The 21,595-nt window shown below is 41.0% G+C and overlaps 2 protein-coding genes across 10 annotated transcripts; one reads left to right on the forward strand and one right to left on the reverse strand.

Annotated features, from left to right (window-relative positions):
• Window positions 1-18: 18 nt before the first annotated feature.
• On the reverse strand, window positions 19-10,873 carry LOC120794089 (sodium-dependent neutral amino acid transporter B(0)AT2-like). Of its 5 annotated transcripts, none has more exons than XM_040134740.1 (12): window positions 10,777-10,873; window positions 7,943-8,162; window positions 7,072-7,229; window positions 5,671-5,791; window positions 5,399-5,574; window positions 3,932-4,042; window positions 3,597-3,838; window positions 3,140-3,323; window positions 2,829-3,030; window positions 2,177-2,336; window positions 1,885-2,047; window positions 19-1,487 (listed from the first exon to the last, which is right to left on the reverse strand). In XM_040134740.1, exons 2-12 carry the CDS (start codon window positions 8,160-8,162, stop codon window positions 1,239-1,241), a joined length of 1,986 nt encoding a protein of 661 aa, XP_039990674.1. In that variant the 5' UTR covers window positions 10,777-10,873; the 3' UTR covers window positions 19-1,238. The 5 variants fall into 5 exon arrangements, with proteins under 5 accessions (XP_039990674.1, XP_039990677.1, XP_039990673.1 ...); XM_040134743.1 differs by lacking the exon at window positions 10,777-10,873 and adding an exon at window positions 9,334-9,538; XM_040134739.1 differs by lacking the exon at window positions 10,777-10,873 and adding an exon at window positions 9,056-9,321.
• On the forward strand, window positions 8,838-21,579 carry LOC120794088 (epidermal growth factor receptor kinase substrate 8-like protein 1). 5 transcript variants are annotated; one of them, XM_040134734.1, is made up of 19 exons: window positions 8,838-9,009; window positions 10,137-10,175; window positions 12,683-12,817; window positions 12,961-13,110; window positions 13,232-13,314; window positions 14,488-14,600; window positions 14,821-14,879; window positions 14,966-15,095; window positions 15,196-15,284; window positions 15,372-15,446; window positions 16,800-16,948; window positions 17,319-17,463; window positions 18,485-18,540; window positions 18,630-18,738; window positions 19,029-19,154; window positions 19,286-19,436; window positions 20,304-20,469; window positions 20,709-20,841; window positions 21,104-21,579. In XM_040134734.1, the coding sequence occupies exons 1-19, from the start codon at window positions 8,866-8,868 to the stop codon at window positions 21,188-21,190; spliced, it is 2,139 nt and encodes a 712-aa protein (XP_039990668.1). In that variant the 5' UTR covers window positions 8,838-8,865; the 3' UTR covers window positions 21,191-21,579. The 5 variants fall into 5 exon arrangements, with proteins under 5 accessions (XP_039990668.1, XP_039990669.1, XP_039990672.1 ...); XM_040134735.1 differs by having other exon boundaries at window positions 14,824-14,879; XM_040134738.1 differs by lacking the exon at window positions 8,838-9,009 and adding an exon at window positions 9,042-9,142.
• The last annotated feature ends 16 nt before the right edge of the window (window positions 21,580-21,595 follow it).

The raw sequence follows: 21,595 nt of genomic DNA on the forward strand, positions 1-21,595 counted from the left end.
ATATGTATTTACAGTGTGTTTTTTTACAGTCTTCAGTAAGGTAGCACTTTGACTGGTCACTAGCTTTTTATAGCCTTTGAAATAAACATGCACCTAATTTCCTCCTACACCCAAGCTTAAAAAAAAAACAAACAAAAACAGAACAAAAAAACAAAACAAAAAACAAAACAAAAAAAAAAAGTATGCAAATTTGATTTAAAAATAATGACAAAGTGCCATAAAATGTCTGAAGCGTTTGTTCTTGAAGTATTTTTACATGTACAATAAACTATACATATTTACATTACAAATTAGAATTTCCCCATCAGTGTTTGTACCATGCTGTCATTTGACCAACTGGTTCAGCAAAAAAACAAACAATAAAAATTTTTTTTGACAAGTTGACATGACAGACTGATAAAAATTATTTTACCAGTAAGAAGAAATTAGTGATGTTAAAATGACCATCATTGTAAAAAATAAAAAAAATAAAAAGCCAGAAACCGAATACTGTATATCAGCTGTTGGATTCCAAGATGGTCTGAACAGAGGATGTTAACATACATGCGTAATGTGAAATGTGTAACTATACAATTCACCTGCATACATGCAGCACAATATGAAACTGTTGAAACAACACAGTGACTCAGGACTCAGCTGAGTTGAGATGTAAACATAGTTGTATGGCTTCTGAGTAGTGAATAGCTACTACAAATTAATTTCAACATAAGCAAATTCATTTTTTCCTGGTATAACGGTCTCACAAAACGTTTAGTAGTAATAGTAACCACTTAAGCAAACTAGTATAACAGATATTTTCCTTTAACAGAATCTTCCTCTCACCCCCTGGCCGTCCTGATTACTCCTGGTCTTAAGTAATATCAGCGGCAGCAAAAGGTGCAGCGTTGGACAAAACAGCATCTGTACGGTACTACGTGCACTGTACGTAATCCTATCTTTTAGTTACCCTATGGGAATAAATAATTTGTTCCATATTACACGCTTTTTAAAAGTTGTTGGATTCGTTGGAACAGTATCATTTCTAAAAATGCAATATCCTCTGGATACATTTGGACTTCATTTAGGTATAAAAAAAAGGTTTAAATATTAAAATAAAGAATTTTTTGTTGTGCACTGCAATTGCTCTCCGCGCCATATCTTCACTCAATAGAGAGATACAATTAAATTGTCCTTCAAAATGGCCGGCTGAAATTTTGACTGTGTACTGCAGATCATTTCCCACTGTGTAATACCAATGTTTAGGAAAAGGAAGCAGAGGTCCCGTTCCTTTGGTCCAGTTCTGCCATGTCAGACATGGGAGTTTCACACTTGTCATCAGTGCTAACGATTCTGTACTGACCCGTCTCTGTATCTCTGGATGTCTGTGTTGTCCTTTCCTTCAGAACAGCGTGGATCAAGGCCAATGGGACAGGCATCATGGCAGATATGATCAGTATAGCCAGAACAGCCAGAGCCCAGCCGGGGTACTCCAAGTCCTCCTCAGAAGCCTGAAAAAAAAAGGAATAAAATTAATCTTATAAATACTTAACTACTCTACATTACATATTCAATGGGAACTGAGAGAAATCCATCATGAATCATTTCTTTAAGGGAGTAGGTGTGCAGAGAGCAATAGACAGCTTGTTTTACTATTTCCTGTAGATTTTTTTTAAGTGCAGACAAAAACAACAGCTGTTTGCCTTACTCAAAATGCAACATGTCCTGTGGCTGCACTGCCTAAAGCTGTTTATGTTTTAGATAGCTGAGAAAATTCCACTGTACGGAACGAACCCCACACATAAAAACATAAGTGCACCAATGCAACATCCCATTTCAAATAGCTGTTTTTTTCCTGATGTAGTGTGTTGAAGGTGAATTTTTTCTCTTTTACATAATTCTCCGTACCTTCTCCTGGTTCCATGCCCTATAAGTGGGGCGTGTGATGAACATGCGAATGGTGGTGGCTCCAAGCAACCCCAGCATAGCAAGCGGGCAAATGTATTTCCACAGGTACTTGTAAATGACACTGGGACGCCAGCCCAGCATTGCCTCAATGTCATCAAGGAACCTTCAGAGACAGATTGTGGTAAACTTTCAGAGTCCGAGTGAACTTAACTGAATAGATGAAATTTACATGGAATTTAAGATTTAAATTAAGAGTTAAGTCAATTACCCACAGTCTGAAAATTGACCTCACCTATCTGCTCCATATAGCCAAGACACACTGAAGGTCTCAAAAACCACCACAATAATGAGGGGCAGGGTGGCAGAGTAATCATCGAACATCATAACAAAGTAGTTCCCACTGCACTGGGTGAAGAGCAGGCCAATCAGAAAGCCAATGATGCAGCTGAAAACTGAATCAGAACAGACATGTCAGGATAAAACATAACTTCTTTAAGAGAGAATACACAATCAAGCACTGAGGGGCAAATTGTTTGTTTTTTTCCTGAATAACTTAGCAGGTAAGTGTACTAATTTTGCTCCCTCTCTTCTTTTAGGTGTGAAATCAGCTAATGGATTTAAGGGTTGGCAGGAAATCCTGTTTCGCGTCAGCTCAATGGCACAAGACAAGACACTGACCTACCGGCTCTAACTTTCAGGTGTAATGCCAGTAGCACTTAGTGGAAATTCGTTGTAACAGCGACGTAACAACGTAACGATTGACTGACTGTGATAAAGACAGTGTTTATTCTTTTGCGGAATTGCATAATCATGAAGTCATAGAATCCGTACATGTGCTATCTTGCAGCCAACACTACTCTACCCATGAGGCTCCCATGGTTGGGATTTCCTTCCTTATTAGAAACAATGATGCTAAAGGTAAAACAGGCTGAACAGGTGTTTACTTGTGAGTTTGGTCTTGTTGTTGGCCAGAGTTTTGAAGCGGTCTGTGAGTGGGGCGAGGATTCCTTCCATTGTGCCAAACATGGTGCTGAGTCCCAAGTTGAGTAGCATGAGGAAGAAGAGTGTTGACCAGAAAGGGCTGCCAGGCAGAAGTGACATGGCCTCTGTGAAGGCAATAAAAGCAAGGCCTGTGCCCTCCACACCCTAAACACAAAAAGAGAGTGCCAGCTTTTTAGTTTTTATGTACAGCACACAAAGTACAAAAAAAATAAATTAGTTTTTATTGACATTAGTCCAAAAAGTCCCTCTTTACCTTCTGCATCTCTTTTTCCAGGTCACAGTCTGTTAAATTGCCAGGGACATTATTTCCATGCTGTTCAAACCAGGCCCTGTAGTCCTCTAGATGCACAGAACTTGGAACAGAGTAGTCGAAGCTTGGCATCTGGTTTTTGCTCACATAACCGATGCGAAACTGCTCCGATAGCTCCTTCATATTACTAAGAACAAGACAAAAGAATAAATACAATCATGTATACTAAATAAGACGTTCGGCATTTGTCACAAGTATTATTCCCTCATGTTGTGTGAAACACTGATCAGATAATGACAACATATGGTGTGTGATGTCTAGAGACATCACATAGGCCGTCACACGCAATTCACTTTCTTATTTTGAAAATCCCTGCACAATTACCCCTAGTTATGTCAAAAACACTGTTTTAGACGCTATCGATGACAAACACACAGATTTATCCTATAATTAAACATACCTGGCAACACATTCCATGACTCTGCCTTTGGCGCGGAAGCCGAGCACAGCAAACACCACCAGAGTGGCCAGCACAGATGTGAGGAAGTTTATAGAAGAGACAGTGAAGGCATCACGGTGGCAGTTGTTATTCTTGGGATTATAGGAGGAGTAGGCGATGATGGAGCCGAAGCCAAGACCCAGGGCAAAGAAAACCTGCGTGGCTGCCTGCCGCCACACCTGCACGTCTCCCCAGATTTCCAGCTAGAAATGTATAGTGAACAACAGGTGCATCAGGGAAGTATGCGCATCTGCCTGACTTCTCTACACTCAACCAGACATTTTATCTGCGGGTACCTTGGGGTAGAACATGTAGGTGATTCCCTCCAAGGCCCCATCCAGCAGGAGTCCTCGGACAAGGAAGCAGAACAGAACCACATAGGGGAAGATGGAGGAGAAATACATCACCTAGAAAGTGAGAAAGAATGACTGCAGTAACAATTAAATTCAAAAAGCATTACTGGTAGAAGTCAGTCATTTGGTTTTGCCTGTGCTCAAGGGCGCTTTTGTTTAAAAGGCACAACTCTCCTAAGTGACTCCCTTTGTTGTTTTTTTAAAATAGATTATTTACTGGAGTAAATTCACTAATTTCTACAAATTTCCAGTTTTCTTGTTAGCAAGCTGTGCTCCAACACTCTTTTCCTTAAATTGCTTATTTACATTCCATATGCTTATGTAAACTGTATTTTAGTTAGTTCTCTGAATCCTTCTATTTTTGCTGCTGTAACAACCGAGTTTCTCCACAAAGGTCACTGACGTTTAATCTAATCTTAAGTGTAAGCCTGCTGCTTGTTACACACTGAACATATGGCCCTGATAATCGAGAAGCCAGGTGTGTTTAAGTCAGTAATTGCGTGAAACACCTGATGTCAGCCTGAGTGGGATTACACCTCCCCTTAGATGTAAACTTTAACATAAAATGCAGTAAAACATGATATCCACTCCTGATATGTTTGCTCCATCCAGGATCAAATAATTTTAAGTGACTGTTTTTGAATTTGTCTATCAAACATGAATACTAATGACATCTAGACAGAAGTTCAGGAAATATTTGTCCGAAATGCTGTGCTGTTCATTTTTTTTGTATAACTCTACTGAGACTGGATATGCCGATATGTGTTAGGGAAAACAAACAACGCATTATTCAAACAAATTTACAAAACTCCCAATACCTAAACACATAAAGTGGATTTTGCCATTTGAAGTTGGTCAACACTTAAGCCACACATTCCAGAGATTCCATCACCCACAGTAACCCTGAAATCTAAGCCCAACATGTGAATGGGATTTGACCAAACTGAGACTATCCAAACGATGCAAAAGAGCATGCAATTCAATATCAATATGTCAATCTTTTTCAGTAAGGCAAATGAAGGGCATAACACAATTATTACTGTGTATAGTAACCAGATAAATTAAAAATTTTCACGGAAATATCACACAGTAAATTTTTCCAGCACCATTCCAAAGGCATACTTGAGTTTGTCCTGCGACTATGAATCATCCAAGTTCATCCAAGTCCAACCCCTCCTTTAAAACTGAGAGTTCTCAGAGTTACTCATAGTAGTAGTAGTAGTAGTAGTAAATTATCTAGTAATTGAATGGAAAACACTTCAGTCTGGTAGTTCCAATGTTTAGAGCTCTACTGAAACATCTGAGAGCTGCTAATCATTAGCTAAAAAAATACCACTTTTAGGGCAGCTTCCTTAATACTAAAAATCAACACTTTGAAAAGCCAGGTGCCACAACGGATCACACAGTTACCTTGACAGAGGTCTTGATACCCTTGAACATGCCCAGGCACACAATGGTCCAAGCTGCCAGAAGACAGCAGACGATGTAAGGGTTGAAAGAGCCTATGTCATCTATTGAGTCAGTGATATCCAAAGCTTTGCGGTACCAGAAATACGATGTGGGGGAGCTCTTTTCACATTCTTTTACTGTAAAAAGGAAAAAAGGGATGACCACTTACTAGTCTTACATGTGACACACATTACAATTTAATAACTGCTCATGTCGTTATGCTGAGTGTTTACCTGTTACATTGCCCTGTTCTGGACACTGGTTCCAAGGTAAAGGGTACTGGAATGAGTTCCCAAGATAGAAAAGACTCCATGCAAGGATCACATTGTAGTAGAGAGCCACAAAGAAACACACCTGAAGACATTTGAGAACAAAAGATTTTCAGGTTCATATGAAAATTATACAATTGTTTTCAAGAGTTACTGTATGTCAAAAAAGCTGAACAGTTATTGAGTAAGTGATTCTCTCTGCAGCTTCAATTGCAGATATTAATGTGTTGCAGCTGCAATTAAGTGATTGTGGTTCAGTTAGAGCTGCATGATGTTTAAAATGTCTCCTTTTTGGAAATTGATTTATTACAACATGCAGAAAACGGTCACTTAAGTTAAAAAAATAAAGTAAATCATATCTGGCTATATGAGCCGCCTCGAGTCACAACAGTCCCATGAAGTGTGATGTGAATAAATAAAATCTATGTGGACCTGTCACAGTTTACAGGACCGTTGTGACTCAGGATGGTTATTTGACGCCGCCTCCCTCGTAGTAAATGTAGAGATCTCATCTACAAGAGGGACAGACTTAAACTAGACTCTGTACACCGATCTGAGCTCTGTTTAGGTTTGTTGAAGAGATATTTTTTCTGGCTACGACATGTGAGGCTGTGGAATTCGAGTGAACAGTGTGTGGATTCTACTTTATTCTGTCCCTGCTTGGGAGCTAACACCAGCTAGCAGCTGTCTGCACATATTTGTCCGATGTCAACACAAACAGTACAGATGAATTAGTGTGCAGACTTTCAGTTTCTATCCTGTCTCTGCTCAAAGTGATCATCAAAGTGGATGTGTTTTACTTAACTAAAGCATCTGGTAATGACAGTCCATATGTAGCTGTAATATGCATAATGAATACACCCTTGTAAGTGATGCAGGTTTTTATTTTTCTTCTCAACTGTTTTGCAAATGTAGACCTAAAAAAATATAGATGTACAATGTTTTAGTCATTTTGCTTTTGTCAAGGAATGCAAATCCTTACTCCACAATTGTATAACCAGGAAATGTGTTTACAATTTAACCAATAATGTGACTTTAATTTAAATTCCCCGGTAAATTCTGAGAAATGCATTAACCAACATTGGTATTTATCTGATGTAACCGAATCATCAAGAATTTATTCTTGATAACTTGGACTTTTGCAATTTGAACAACTGGTACACCTTGACACCGGTACACACCAGTACAAACAGCAGCAGTAGTGTGCTTTTCTAAATGTTGGCAGAGGTGTTCCCGCAAAATCGAAAATTTCTGCCTGAAGCAAAAATGTACAACACAAAGTCACACCTGGAAATGCATGTAACACCGTATACTGAACAATCTAATATACTTAGTGAGTCAATCACATAGCAATTGTTATTTTACCACACAGCTGGAGTAGCCGATCCCTGCGAGCCTGGGGGAAATGTACTTCCACACTCCGATGCTGCCCTGTCGGATGTCCTGACCGGCTGCCAGCTCCAGGAAGAACAAAGGAATGCCCACAACCAGCATCAGCAGCACGTACAGGAGGAGAAAAGCTCCTGAGGAGAGGAGGTGACCGGCATTCAGTTAGCAAATGAGCACCTCAATTTGATAATTTGAACAAAAATCGTGTAAAGATGCTTGTGCTTGTCTGTTTTTTTTTTTTTTTAAATCCCACACAAGCAAACTATTCAACCACTGATTACTGCTGTCTGCAATACTATATTCTATTGAAAAAAAATATATATAGATATATATTATTTTTTATTAATTAATTAATTAATTAATTTTTAATTCAACACAGTAAATCTACTGTTTCCTAAACCGCCATTAGAAGGCAAACTGACAGCAACCTTTATTAAAAGTAAGAAACAACTTCAACTTTAGCAGTGGGAACCAGAAATGGAAAACAAACGTTACAGATTAGTCTCTTTTTCTGAGATATTACATTGTTTTCCCAGGCAACAGATATAAACCAGATGCTGGAACATCAGACTTCAGAGCAGCAGTGTCAAATGTTTACAGACAGTTTATACATCTATGCACAATATGTTAAATGGTGTGCTGTTGAGATGTGGAGGCATACAGTTAATGCATGAACATGCACTGTTAAACACTATATAGCCTCTCTTCGATCACATGCTCATCCTGTAATGACGAGATGACCACCCAATCTCCCATTTGAGTAAACACTGTATATTCTGCACCCTCAACATTTGTGTTTGCTCCCTCGGGACCCTATCTAACACGGGTGACAATAATAGATACTCACCTCCTCCATTCTGATGGCACAAATATGGAAACCTCCAGACGTTGCCGAGCCCGACGCTGAATCCCACCTGGGCCAAAAAGTACTCTATTTTACTGTTCCATCCTGCTCGAGCGGCAGGCTCAGACAAGGCTTGCTGGCTCTCCTCATCAGCGTAGCCGTCGACCTCTGACTCGGTGGTTCCTGTCTTGTCATTTTCAGTTGGCAGGGGCTGCTTCTCCATCTTAAAGACAGGAGGCGAGAAAAGGAGAAGAGAGAAGGAGGAGACTGGTCAAGACATTAAGTAGTACCTAACCGCTGCATTGATGAAGCAGGACTGTGCCTGTTTAACTATGATTATCAAACTACTCAGTCATCCTGCTGATTTTAAGAATATATTTATGAGGACTCTAATTCCAGTTGAATAGTTGTTTCTAGGGTGATGCACTGGTACTACAATGCAAGGATACCGTCTCGCTGATTTAACTTTAGTCTTTGTACACTCGGTTGCCAGTTGCCAGAACTGACGTAGCACTGCAATAAAAGCTGTTTTCACTTTTGTAGAAATTGCCGTGGAGAGGCGTTGGTTTCAAATGTGATGTTACTTGGGAGACTGTTGTGTGGGGGCTGTCGGACTAAAACATGCTACAATAGGATACGCTTGTAATATTTCTGACCGCCCCTTATTCATATTGATGAGAGCAGGACTTGTTGCAGGGGCTAATACAGTAGACCACGTTAGCTTTAGCCAGCTGGGACTGATGAAGTCCCAGCTGGCTTCTGTTCGGAAGCTAGCCTGCTCTGCCATCCCAGCAGGTGGTTAATTACACTAATTGTATTCACCTGGTAACCCAGGTGCAACTTCAAACCCGATTTGACAAGCTGGGCCGAATAAGCGCGTCTCCTCACGTTACTTCATATTACTTAAAGCGCTTAGTTCCTTACGAATGTTCATATCGCCCACAGTAACGACAAATAAAATAAAAACAGTTGTAAACTCTCGGCGCGTTATCTGGAGCGGAACAAACCACGGAGCTACAACATGGCAAAAATACATCCCCGACCGTCTCTTGTCTTTGTCCGGACTCGCGGTGAATAACACACAGAAAACGGCCACCTCTTACAGACCAAACTGACCTGGGCACCGGCAAATTTCCTTTTAGCGAGGGGGTAGAAGAAGCACCGGAGACGGCGGGAAACGGAGGAAAAGGGAGAGAAACGTCGGTGATAATCGTTTATTCTTCGGTCCGTTCAGAGGAGGCGACGAGCACGTGGGGCCGCGGGTTATCACTGTGTTGTGATGCACGTCGCGAGCTGAGTTATTCCTCTGTTTATTGATCAAATTAAACTCAACATACCAGACAATTTGATGCAGATATTAAACTATTTAAAAAAAAAAACATAAAAACAAATACATAAGCGTTGAATAGGGTAATTCTGTAACCGCCCTCGTATCCTCGCCGTTCATTGGCATGGAAGTGGGCTTGTTTCTTCCGCGTGATGCAATACAATGACTACAAGGCTGCGTTCAAGGGCTGCATGAAACACCGAGATGTGGTAGCATCATTATCCAGGAGTCCAAAGTGATGTCTTCAATGGGTCGTTTCGTTTTCCTGACAGCCCGAGACAGAAAAATATTCAGCATACAATGATATAAAACGCAAAAACGAGCAAATCTTGTTTTTTTTTCTTCTTTTTAAAAAAATTAATTAATTTTCTGCCAGTCCACTAAAGGATTAATTGACTAACTGTTCATCACAACTCCGGCTGCAACTCACGTTTGCATTATATTAAAGCTCTGATAAGCTATATTTTGAGTGCTGGCAATGAAATGACTCCCTACAATGCATTCAGATCTTTTACATAAGCAGTAAAACTATAGTATTTTTAAAAAAAAAACTACAAATGAAACTCAATGTATAAGCAAAAAGTACTTAAGTATTAGTAAGTAGTAGTTTTCTTATTTTTACATATATCATTGTATTATTATTACTGATCCACTGATGTGTAAGCAGTATTTTCGAGGTGGAGCTAACTTCAGGTACTTTATATGTTGCTAAGCAGTTCCTCTCAAATGTATTTTCTAACACGTGTGATTGTGTGGTGCTAGGTAGACACGGAGTTAACAGTGCACATAGGACCCCAGCAGTGTTTTACTATATGTGTTCATGGCTGGCTTCATCTGTGACTTTTTTTTTTTTTTCTTTTTTCCTTAAAGAGAGAACTTCAAATCGCGATGTTGCCAACGTGGATGAAGGAAAGTTGAAATGTCTCATCTGCTCTGATCTGCCTCCCCTGACTGTCAGCGTAACACGTGGCAAATTAGCACATCCGTTTTTAGCTTGTGGCAGTTTGTGTTTACTGCGATTGAAAGTTTCACATTTCCACATCTCACGTTTTAGTTTTATGAAAAAATATATATGTTAAGAAATCTAAACAGATGCAATAGCCTGATCCTGTCATCAAACATGTTTTGGGGTTTTTTGTTTGTTTGTTTGTTTGTTTGTTTCAGTCAAGTGGTTTAAGAGTTACTATACCAGCATTAAATTCAGATTCTGCAAACTACCTATTCATCACACTCATCATTCCCGCGGGGGACTATTTTCTATTTGTTCTCTCCTGTCTCTTGGTCAAGGCAGTGCCATTTCTCTGTTCACTCTCTCTCACTCACTCACTCTCTCTCTCTCTCTCTCTCACACACACACATACACTCACACTCACACGCGATGTCTGCCACGTATGCCTGTTTTGTAGGCAAAATAAAACACAAGTCTACTTGCACTACCAAACCATAAACTACAGTAATAATCTATGCGCTTGGAAATAACGGCGCGTATTTATTAATAACTGACAAATACCTTGTGGTATCAAAATAGTAGAGATTCTTGAAAAAGTATCCAAACGTCCTCAAACCAAAGTCAAGTGGGAACCCCGCTTGTTGCCACTTCACCTGACTCCGCCTATCTCCGCTATTGGTGGACAAAATGGAGACTTGGCCACCTATAATTATGGACTGTTATGAAATGTGACACCCCACTGTCCACCCCACCATTTTTGCAAACTCCGTTTGTGGGAACGACCCATCCCATCCCCTGTGTGTGTGTGTGTGTGTGTGTGTGTGTGTGTGTGTGTGTGTGTGTGTGTGTGTGTGTGTGTGCTGCATAAAGATGTGCAGTTTATTCCCAGGCTGCTCTGAAGTTGCAACTATCAGTCACTAGCTGAAATCTACCTGTGTGTCTGCAGACACCAGGCAACCTTTCTAGTAAATTTGTTTTCCCAACAATAAGGCTTAAATGTCACCTTCCCCACACTGCCAGGAATAATATTTTCACAATTCTTCAAATGAATCCATTTAAGTTTAACCTCCATGGGTAAGTCTTTAAATTTAGGTTGTAAACCCCTCAGATTTCTAAAACGCAGACATCAGTTTTCTCAATTGTTGCTACGGCCCCGCAGAATTTTCCCAAATGTGTCCCCGTGTGAAATACTTGCACTTGTTAGTATGAACGTGTACAAGAGGGAGAATGAGTAAACATTTTTATCTCTAAGGTGGGGTGGTAGACTGGGCGGGACGGCACAAGGTGACACAACTCTGCTCTGTAAAAGCTTTCAGTGAGACACCTGCAGTTACACTGAAACACAGGACAGGTTTCACTGTCAGTATAAACACATATACACAGCTGTTAACATCAGGTATAAAGGATTGGAAGCCTGGGTAAGTTGATTCGACTTCCATTTCCAATTATATATTTCTGTAGTTGTCAGAACTCGTAACCCTTAAGACCTCTAAATTTTGGAGGTTTTATTTCGAAATTTGGCTACTACTCTGGATGGCTGGTGATGTGTGTTTTTTGTAATGGTTATTAACAGGGTGATGTGAGGAGGTTGATTTCTCTTGAACATTTTTTAAATCTTATATTCAGACATTAATTCTTAGTAATGCTGATGTAAGAATTTGGTTAATAATTTAGGTCTTTCTCTCTCTTCACGTAAGAATAGTGTACACATATTGCCACGCTAATTTTGGATACTGCAGTTACTCAGACATTTTAAATAAATATAATATATGATATATGAGTATGACGCCAACCACACCAGTTTTAGCACTGATTGTATGAATGAATAAGATGGAAACGCACTCTGGTGTAGTTTTTTTTAAGGAAACCAGTCTTGAGGAAGTGTAAGTCATACTGGAGTTTGCCCTCTTAATACCAGTGATTCCAGTATTGATGGTCATTGAGGAGCAGAGAGATTGAATGGCGAGATTCACTGTACTGTCGTCAGACTGGTTGGGCGGCTCGCCTCAAACTGCTTAATCCCAGGGTACTGAAGCAGGGATAGGCTGACGCAGACTGAAACAGGGGAAGGGAAAATTTTGAATGAGAATGTTGCTTTCACAGCTGCTGTATAAGACGTGTATGTTCAGAGAAGGACTAGCTAAGATTAAACTCCCTGTCCTAAAACACCGCTGTCAGTACCAGACGTAATTGCTTTGACGACACCCTTTGTAGATGCACGTAAAATGTTTTCTGATTCCCTCTCTCTCTAGCTGTCAACTCATAGAAAACTGACACAGGTGACAAAGGATGACAAACATGTCAAGATATCTTGTCAACGTGAGTCTTACCTGCTACAGATACATTACACCGTATCTCAACCTATTACCTCAGGGACTAAGTGATTTTTTTATGATTCATTTTCTTCGGTTCCTTATCATTTCTTCTTACTCTCTGCTTGCAGCACCTGCTGACGTTCTCACTCCAGGACGGGGATGTGCAGAGTGTGGAGGAGGCCCGGTCACGTCTCTCCTTCCTGGCTCAGAGCAAAAAGCTGTGGAGTCAACAGATGTACCTGGATGTTGGAGCAGAGGCCATTCATCTCCGAGACATGCAGAGCCAGGTGAGAACAGATGAAGCAATGGTCAGCAGACCTGTCGCTTGTGATGATTAAATGGATGAAGATGAGACTTATATGTGCTCGACTGAGAAATTCCATTCATATTTGCATGTATAATAACCTTAAGTTTGATCTAATCCCTGCAGGATGAGCTGGAGTACTACTCCTTCAGATCCATTCACCGATGTGATGCCATTAACACAGAAAAATACTTCTCATCCCTCCTTATGTTAATCTGCCAAGATGAAGATCAGAAGAAGCCGGACATTCTGTTCTTCAACTGTGAGACTGTGAAGGTGAGTAACGACACCTGAGCAGCTTCCTAGACTTTCCTGCTTGACTCAGTGTGTCAGTTTGAATCCTCAGTGTGGTTCAGGTTTTACAAGTGATGCCACTTCCAGATTCTTACTCTCGCAGGCAGAAGAAATCTGTGACAACATCACACGCATGGTTTCGAGTTCCTCCACCAGCAGGAGTATGAAGCTCCCTCATGCCCTCAGGTACATCCAAAACTGAAAACCATTGATTTGGTGTTGGGTCCTTATGTAAAGCAATTCTTTTAACCGCCCACTCTGAGTGTGTGTTTCTGTCTCTGTGTGTATGTTTGCATACATATTATATTGGAGGCGGTTGATTGAAGCCCAAATAAGAACAGGCACACAGCCAAAAAAAAAGACAACCACAGAAAATGCGTGATCATTCAGGCCCATCTCCCATTAAACCGCTTCCTCTCTTCCTTTTTTACTTCCATTATGTCTCATTTTCCACTGAATCAAATGAGCCCGGTGTCCCCATCCACACGTCTGAGAGAGGGAGAGAGAGAAAGAAAAAAAGCAGTCTAAACAGCTGAGAGAGGGAGACTCGTTTTACCGGTTTCTACATAACTTAAGAAGGTGTGACAAAGACAACAGAGCCATTGTGGCAGAAAGCAGAGAGAGAAAGCAGGTGGAGGGTCGATGGCAGCAGAGTGCCGGCTCGGAGCCTAAACGGATTACCTGCTTTGAAAAATTTATTTTTAAAGGACACGTTAAGGACAGACACATGTGGTAAGACAGACAGATAGACGGCTGAGTTTTTCATGTTTAGATGCAGGTTAAGTAAAATGACGGGAAAAGCTTGAGTCAGCACTCTGAGGCATTTGAAATTATATCCAAGAGGCAAGAGTTGGCAAATATACAAAGGTTTTTACCTACAGTGACCCACATCCCTGTCTTTTGCGTTTAAGACTGGCTGGTTGCTAACAGATTTGTTTAAAGGAAAATTTAGATCGGAGCACAGTGTTGTGTGCAGTAGAAGGCATAGCCATGAGTAAGCACAGTCATACTGTTTACTGTACATTCATTGTGGAATAAGGGCTGCAGGATAGAATTTCAGAGACACCACGTTATGTTTATTGATAGAGGACTGGGTTGTCTGGCTGGTTTCTCTGATCAAAGATGTCCTCCTGCTGTAACTGGTCTCTGAGGCTGCATCCACCTGAGGCTCTCAGTATAAGGATGAGCCTGTCTGACAGTCAAAATGTGTGTTTATGAAAGTGTGTTTGACTTCTTTAAGCCCTCACTGAAGGGTGTTTCCTGTGATGGTGCTGAGCGACCGGTCGCGGCCATCGTCAGCAAGCAAGATGCGATATTGTGAGAGTGCGGCAGGGTTGAAACTCTCCTCTCGTCCTTCAGGCTTCCTCAGAGCAGGGGAGAGATGATCGACCCCTACGAAATCCCAAGTCGCCCCATTCCACATGCTCCAAATCCCCCACCAGCCAACCCTCCACCTTACCCTGGACCCAGAGGTAAAAAAAAAAAGAGAGTCCTTTTCACATGAATGCTTATGCATGCGAGTAAAATCCTTTGCTGTAGAAGTATTTGGCGAGATTTGACATGAGAAGGTAAGAAGAAGGAAAGACGAGGACTGAGACACAGAGGTATTTAAGGAAAAATAATTCCAAATGTAGCAAACACCAGAGTCATGAATGAAAATGGATCAGCTGAATCCTTTCCTCTCCTCCCCAGCAGCAAATGCAGTGAATGGCGGGCCTGATATCTCTTTCCTACGAGCAGAGAGAGAAGTGGTAAGCCTCCTCGTCACCTTTGTGTCTTTTCCCCTGGCTGTATTTCATACCCGAACAGCATAACAAACTGGCTCTCCCTTCCTTAGGGGATCCTCAATCACTGTTTTGACGACATCGAGAACTTCATGGCCAGGCTGCAGCAGACGGCAGAGGCTGCGACGGTGCTGAGCCAGAGGAAGAAGAAAAAGAAGAGAAGTAAAAAGCAAAGTGCTGAAGGTAAAAAGCCAGGGATAGATTTTTGCAGATGATATTCGCAAAAATATAATTTTCAAATCGGACTAACACAAAAATTTTGGTCTCCAATTCTGAACAACAGAAGATCTACTCACTGCAAAGGCTCGTCCCCCACCGGAGGAGGAATTCATCGATATCTTCCAGAAATTCAAATATTGCTTCAGCCTACTGGTGTGTATTCAGTCAGCTCACATTTCAAGTTTTTTTTTTTCTCACTGCACTACATTGTATTAAATTCCTCTATATATTTCTTTTTAGGCCCGTCTGAAATCAACCATCGCCAATCCCACATCGGAGGAGCTGGTTCACCATGTATTCAAACCTTTGGATATGGTGAGTGAGTGCCCTAAGCTCTATGTCTCCACCAGTCGAGCTCGTGGGGACAACACCTGTTGTTGCTATTTCTATAAACACAAAGTCTTGTCTTGTATAGCAGCATAGATAAAAGAGATGAGGTAGGACATGAGGAACGTCTTAAAATAAACCCAGCCTCCATGTGTCTCATAATGACACATCATTTGCTAAATGGGTGCAGATGAACAGAGGGTAAAGGAGAAAGAAAAAACCCATTTGGAGACTTTCATGGTAATTAAGTTATATAACAGATGTTGTGACACAAGCTTAAAAAAAACTGTAAGCATGTGTCATCTCAAAATAATGGAAAAATCGTCACTGTAGCTGAGTAATGTTGACAGAAACTTCAAGCTCCATTCACTATTTACACAGGGTCGTTCCCTGTGTGATAGTCTATTTGAAACTCCAAACACTTGATGAGCACAGCATTTGTTTGATCGTGTTTGCGTGGCACAATGTGGATGCAGGCATGCTTTCTGGGTGCATACTTTTCAAACACTTGGTTTAGATTTGAGCTGGACTCTCTTATTGCCAGAGAGGCTACGTTGCTGTCCCCTGACTGCTGCTTTGAATCATTGCATTGGTGTATTCCAGATAAAAAAATAAATAAATAAAAAGGTTCCTTCCTGACTTCCTTTAAAAACAAGTGCTGCTGATTTAGAAACTTAAATGAGAGAACAATTTGTTCTAATAACATTTACCTACTCTATTACATGTATCGTGGAATTTTCAAAACCATAGGCCTTTCATTAATGCCACAGCTAGAATGTAGGCTTACTGTAAAAGATCTGTTCTCCACAAGTCAGCAGACACTGAAAGAATTAGATTCAAGTATATGCAGTATTTAACTAGTTTCAAATAAAAGTACATGATCAGACATGGAATTTCAGGTGTGTCTCCGTTTATATTTGATATAACATTAAAGGGCTATGTCTCGGTTTCTCCATTCAGGTATGAATCAGTCCAAAGATAGGCAAAGGGTGGAATGGCTGTGTTTGATTTGTGTATATTGGCACGCCTGAATGGAAACACCAGAGCCTCATACCTCTGGGACTGTGTATGTCTCTTCTTCTCGTGTTTGTGCATGTCTTGTTTGTGCACTTGGAAGCGTCCATTATGCTCGTGCGTCTCTGTGCTTTGATTGTCAGTGCTCTAACAGGAAAAAAAAAGTTGCGTTTAGCAATGTGTAGCAGCGTACAAACTGTCAGTCAGCCGCGAAACTGTCAACTTCACATTGTCTAACTCACCAGCTATTGATAGACTTTGACAATCGGGCCTGTTTTTACAGAATGGGGCATTAACATAGGTTTTGTCTTATCTGGATGCGTACAGATGGTGAAAACGACAGGAGGACCAGCTCTAGGAGCCTCAGTGTCCAGCCCCGCCCTGACCAGCTCCGCTGTTTCCCTGCTAATAGACAACCTGAACGAGGAGGAGAGGCAGCTGTGGACATCTCTGGGTCCTAACTGGACACTCCCTCGGTCAGTACCAACAATCACCGCCAGCTAACAACTTTCATTGGATGGAGATTATTCACTGACCACAGCTGCATTTTGCTTTTAAGGAACTGTTCGATACCTTCAAGGTTTAATAGGGAATTTTAGCGTAATAAATATTTCCAACCAGCCAACAATATAATTATGGGGGCCACATTGAACACATATTTTAGAGGGATTTCTCAGGCATGAAAATGGTCCAATGTGAGGATGTTTTGTATTGGATCAAAATAATGGCTATTGCCACTTTCACTAAAGGACTGTAACCATTGGTAAGAACTGGATGAACTCTTTAAATGAAATCATAGTTTTGGTGCAAAGAGGACCAATGCAGTGGCTCTTTCTGCTCTCTCAGCTCTCAGCTCAGAGGGCCTGTAGCTCCGTACACCCCTGTGTTCTTAGATGGTTGGAAGCCGGAAACCTTGAGGGCAGACGGGCAGGTTTGGGAGGATCCGGTCGAGTCACAGCACAAACATGAAGCCCTCCGAGTAAAACAAGAGGTATGGAATACCTGCATATGAAATACGCAGACATGTTAGACACTTGCTCCACTTGTGTGTCAAAAGAGAAGAGCATTCAAAGTAGAAGTGTGTAAAAATACACATAAATATCAAGTACAATAAACACCAGAGATGCACTTTCCTCTAGAGTTGCCTCAGTTATTTGTAGTTCTCCCACACAAATACTTAAAACTGTAGTGTAGTGGAGAATGTTCTTTTTTCTTCAACACGGAAAGCCTCAAATTATCTGGGTTATTATAAAGAGGCTGGATACTTGTCATACCAAAATGTTCCCATAAATTTAGTTTGTTTGGGAAAACAGTGGAAGTTGTTCATGAATCCACTCGTAAATTTGTGTGATTGAAAGTGTCTTCGGGCAGTTCTCACGGGGATTTTATCTGCATTGTATTTCTTTGTTTGCACAATTGTGAAAGGCATTTATCAGACTCATTGGGTCTCATGAGAAAGCTGCTCACACCAATACAAATTCAGGACTGTTTAACATTTAGCAACAGAAATTTTGGACGGAAGGTGTGTTTTTTAAATGGTATAAAAATATGTTAATAATGTTTCCTCTCCAAATGCAAACATGTTGAACCCTGGTGAAAAACAGCCCATCTAACCATCACATCACTTTCCCTCTATTGCTCAGGGCTCCAAGTTTTGTCCTTCTTTTGTCAAGTATTATATCTTTTTGCACTGGCATTGGCTATTAACCATTATATGAATTTATGCTGTCATTAAAAGTGTCTGTTAGTGAATTTTAACTGCTGATCAAGCTTATGTTAGGCATGCTATGATTATTAACAGCATTCCCGTTGGTACATAAAATCATTTTTGAAAGAGGTGTTTTGCTGATACTTGCAGTTCAAGCTGCGGATAAGGAGGATAATTTGAGTCTGAGTCTTTTATTTTTTCAACCACCCCCATCCCCAATGTTGACCCCTTATTCTCTTTATCCGTTTCGGCCTGTGTGTGTGTGCTGTGTATTCACGAATGTCCATCTCGTTTTCACCCGCAGCAGCAACAGCCTCCTCAGCCGGTCGGCCCTACCGACACCAGTGTCAGCGATGAAACGTAGGTCATCTTTTAAAAGGCAAATCAACCACCCTGCTCTTATTTACCCCGACTGCATGATAACAGCATCTGTCTCCTTTTCCTCTCAGAGATGGCAGCACACTCCCACCAGAGCTGGAAAGACTCTACAGCTGCAGTTACGACTTCATAGCCAGGAACAGCAGTGAGCTTTCAGTGCAGCAGGGAGAGACACTTGAGGTAATGAAGTCAATGAATTCATGCACGGTTGCACAGTAGAATATGTTCACTGTGCATCTGGGAATCCATCACGAGGTGTCTTTGTTCTTGATTTTATTATTCTAGAAATTGAAGAGTTATTTTATTGAGGGTTGTACGGATGTTAAAAATACTCGTGCACTGTAGACAAGTGTCCATGCTGAAAATAGAACACTGACATCCTATGAATAATGATGACAGTGGTATTTTTAGATGAAATTCTTTAGGAACCCAACAGTTCGCTGACTGTCAGCAAATCCTCCGTCTGACAGGTGATTGAATCCTCCAAGCGTTGGTGGAAGTGTCGTAATCGGTTCAACCAGATCGGCTTTGTCCCCTTCAACATCCTGGAACCTGTAGCTCACATAGACAGCCCCGTCACCAACAGACCCCCCAGTGTAAGACGCAAACACACACCCACACATGCGTGTGTGCACACGTGAATCTCACAAGCACAGAGGTATGCTCTCCCCTGTACGTACCCATGTGAATTCCAGTTTTATGTTCTTTCCGCTCCACATTCCTGCAGGCTCCTGCCCAGCTTCCCCTTGCCAAGACTTTCTCTGCAGTCCCACCCAGCCCTCCTGCTCTGCCCCAGGCGCCCACCCACTCCCCCCAGCACCCACGCAGCTTAACAGCATACAGCCAACATATACCAGCTGCAGAGGACACAGATAAAGGTACCAAACTATATGTGCGTGATAGGGACGTTTGAATATAGAGAACTATAGTGTCCCGGACTGTCTCTGGCACAGTTACTGTGAATGTGTGAGTGAGAGATGAAAAGGACAAATAATGGATGATAGCAGTGGAGAAGGTGCTGGAACATCTTACTGTTACTTAACTTGTATTTTTTTTTCTTTATTTTTCAAAATAAATGAAATACAATGCCTAATGTTAATGGTACACAGAGGGAATGTTTGTGAGTTTTTAAAGAAGAATATTAAAAGGGATCCATTCCCATGCAACTCTAAAAGAATGAGAGGACAGATCTTGAGTAGATTCTTTTAAATGGGGGAAAAAAACATTAAAACTTCAAGGAACCGAAAACAATCTCGCCACAAGGTCCATTTAGTAGCCATTCTTGATCTTTTGAACATATCACACAATCTTCCTAAGCAGATGGATTTTGCCCAGTTGTCATTGACTTGTAGATGTTCAAATTTTAATTTTTCTGAGGACTTAAAGGATTTGGAAATAAAAGCAGACGCTAGCCTTTTTAGGGTGCTTATGGCCAAAAATGTTGTACTCTGGAAGGGATGTGATTTCGAACGTTATTTAAATAAAGTAACATAAGTAAAAATAAAATCTGGTAGTCTGACATGAATAATACTCACAAAACGATTATCACACAAGAAGATACACGTTAATTAGTCACTAGAGATTAACATTAGATTAGTAGATATATCTGGAATGATTGTTTAAATTGTGTGAAGCCCAACTTTTGAGCCTGCGTGTTTTTTCTGCTGAATTATGCAGTTAGGATATCATTTGCGCATGAAAGGCTGAAACGTCACCCTCATTTCTATCACCTTCAATCTTTTTAGTCATGCTGGTGAATGACGAGCTGCTCCAAAGGCTGACCAATGGAAAGGCCAGTCTACACAAACCTCTGGTCATCCCTCGCTCCTCAGAGACCTCTGTTCCCCTGGACTACCACTCTCCTGCAGAGGAAGTGGCTGAGTGGCTCAGAGGGAAAGGCTTTAGTGAACCGTGAGTGGAAATCGGCTGGCTACAGACCAGATTAACCACACACTCTTTTTAAAACTGGAGTGCCGCCAGTATGCTTGTGTTTACTCACTGAGAGGTCGAGACGAATGACACCTTCCGTCGACACTAATTTTAGCGCACGGGATGATTTCTTGTCCAGAGTTAATATGGATGGAAAGCTTGTACTGTAGCAGCTCCGGCAGAGCAGTCAGAGGAGTCATCTGTGTCTTGTGTCCCCTCAGGACGGTGGCATGTTTGGGAGTGCTGACAGGTGCCCAGCTCTTCTCCCTCAACAAGGAGGAGCTACGAGCTGTGATTCCAGATGAGGGCGCCAGAGTCTACAGTCAGCTCACTGTGCAGAAAGCACTGCTGGAGGTAAATTTGAGGAAAATTGTGGTTACTTTCAATTTGGGACTTATCTCCCCGTTATTATCGAAGTTTATCAGTGACAAAACTAATGAGTAAACACAAACCAATCTGAATCCTCAAAAATCCAGTCACAATGCAAGTATTTAAGTATTTTGTCATCTAATTCCCTGCAGAGACTTGAAGTCCTGATTGAACTGCAGAACTACACACTGAAGACCAAAGCATGTTTAGTTTCATCTGCCCTAATTTGCTTCTTTTCTTTCTAAAGGATGCCAGAAGGTCCACAGAGTTGGAAGCGGTCATGGAGAAACAGAAAATGAAGGTCGATCTGAAACTGGAGAGCAGCACGTTGTGAGCAGCAGGAGTCTACATCATGACGAGTTGCAGATGAAGGCTTGTGTTGATCTGGCAAAGCTCTCACCAAAGAGGGAACTCCTGAATTTTTAACTGTATTTACCAGAGAACAAACATGAGACAGTCACTTTGATCATCAAAGATTTTGTCTATGAAGAGCATCATGCTTATTCTGCCATCATTACTTCATCAAGTGTTTAATGCAAGTGTTGCGCAAACTAAATGTATGAACATTGAAGTACACTATTTGTAAATTATGTTGTTTTAATGTGAATACCTTTCTTCTCTGTCTCATTTCTGCCTAGTAGTTAAGGACTAACTTATATAAATTGTATTTATCTTTATAAAATACTTGTCTAATAGTTCACCAATGATTAACATGCCTTGACACAATAAAAATTAAAAT

This window comes from Xiphias gladius, chromosome 9, assembly GCF_016859285.1.
Source record: "Xiphias gladius isolate SHS-SW01 ecotype Sanya breed wild chromosome 9, ASM1685928v1, whole genome shotgun sequence".
Taxonomy (NCBI): Eukaryota; Metazoa; Chordata; class Actinopteri; order Istiophoriformes; family Xiphiidae; genus Xiphias; species Xiphias gladius.

Coding starts and splice junctions, on each gene's coding strand:
- LOC120794089 (XM_040134740.1), bottom strand. CDS start 8,162: ATGGAGAAGCAGCCCCTGCCAACTGAAAATGACAAGACAGGAACCACC. Junction 3,031..3,139: donor TGGAAAAAGAGATGCAGAAG/GTAAAGAGGGAC, acceptor TTTTGTGTTTAG/GGTGTGGAGGGCACAGGCCT. Junction 2,337..2,828: donor CAACAAGACCAAACTCACAA/GTAAACACCTGT, acceptor GTTCTGATTCAG/TTTTCAGCTGCATCATTGGC.
- LOC120794088 (XM_040134734.1), top strand. CDS start 8,866: ATGTTCATATCGCCCACAGTAACGACAAATAAAATAAAAACAGTTGTA. Junction 10,176..12,682: donor TGTTGCCAACGTGGATGAAG/GAAAGTTGAAAT, acceptor TTCTCACTCCAG/GACGGGGATGTGCAGAGTGT. Junction 13,111..13,231: donor TCAACTGTGAGACTGTGAAG/GTGAGTAACGAC, acceptor TTACTCTCGCAG/GCAGAAGAAATCTGTGACAA.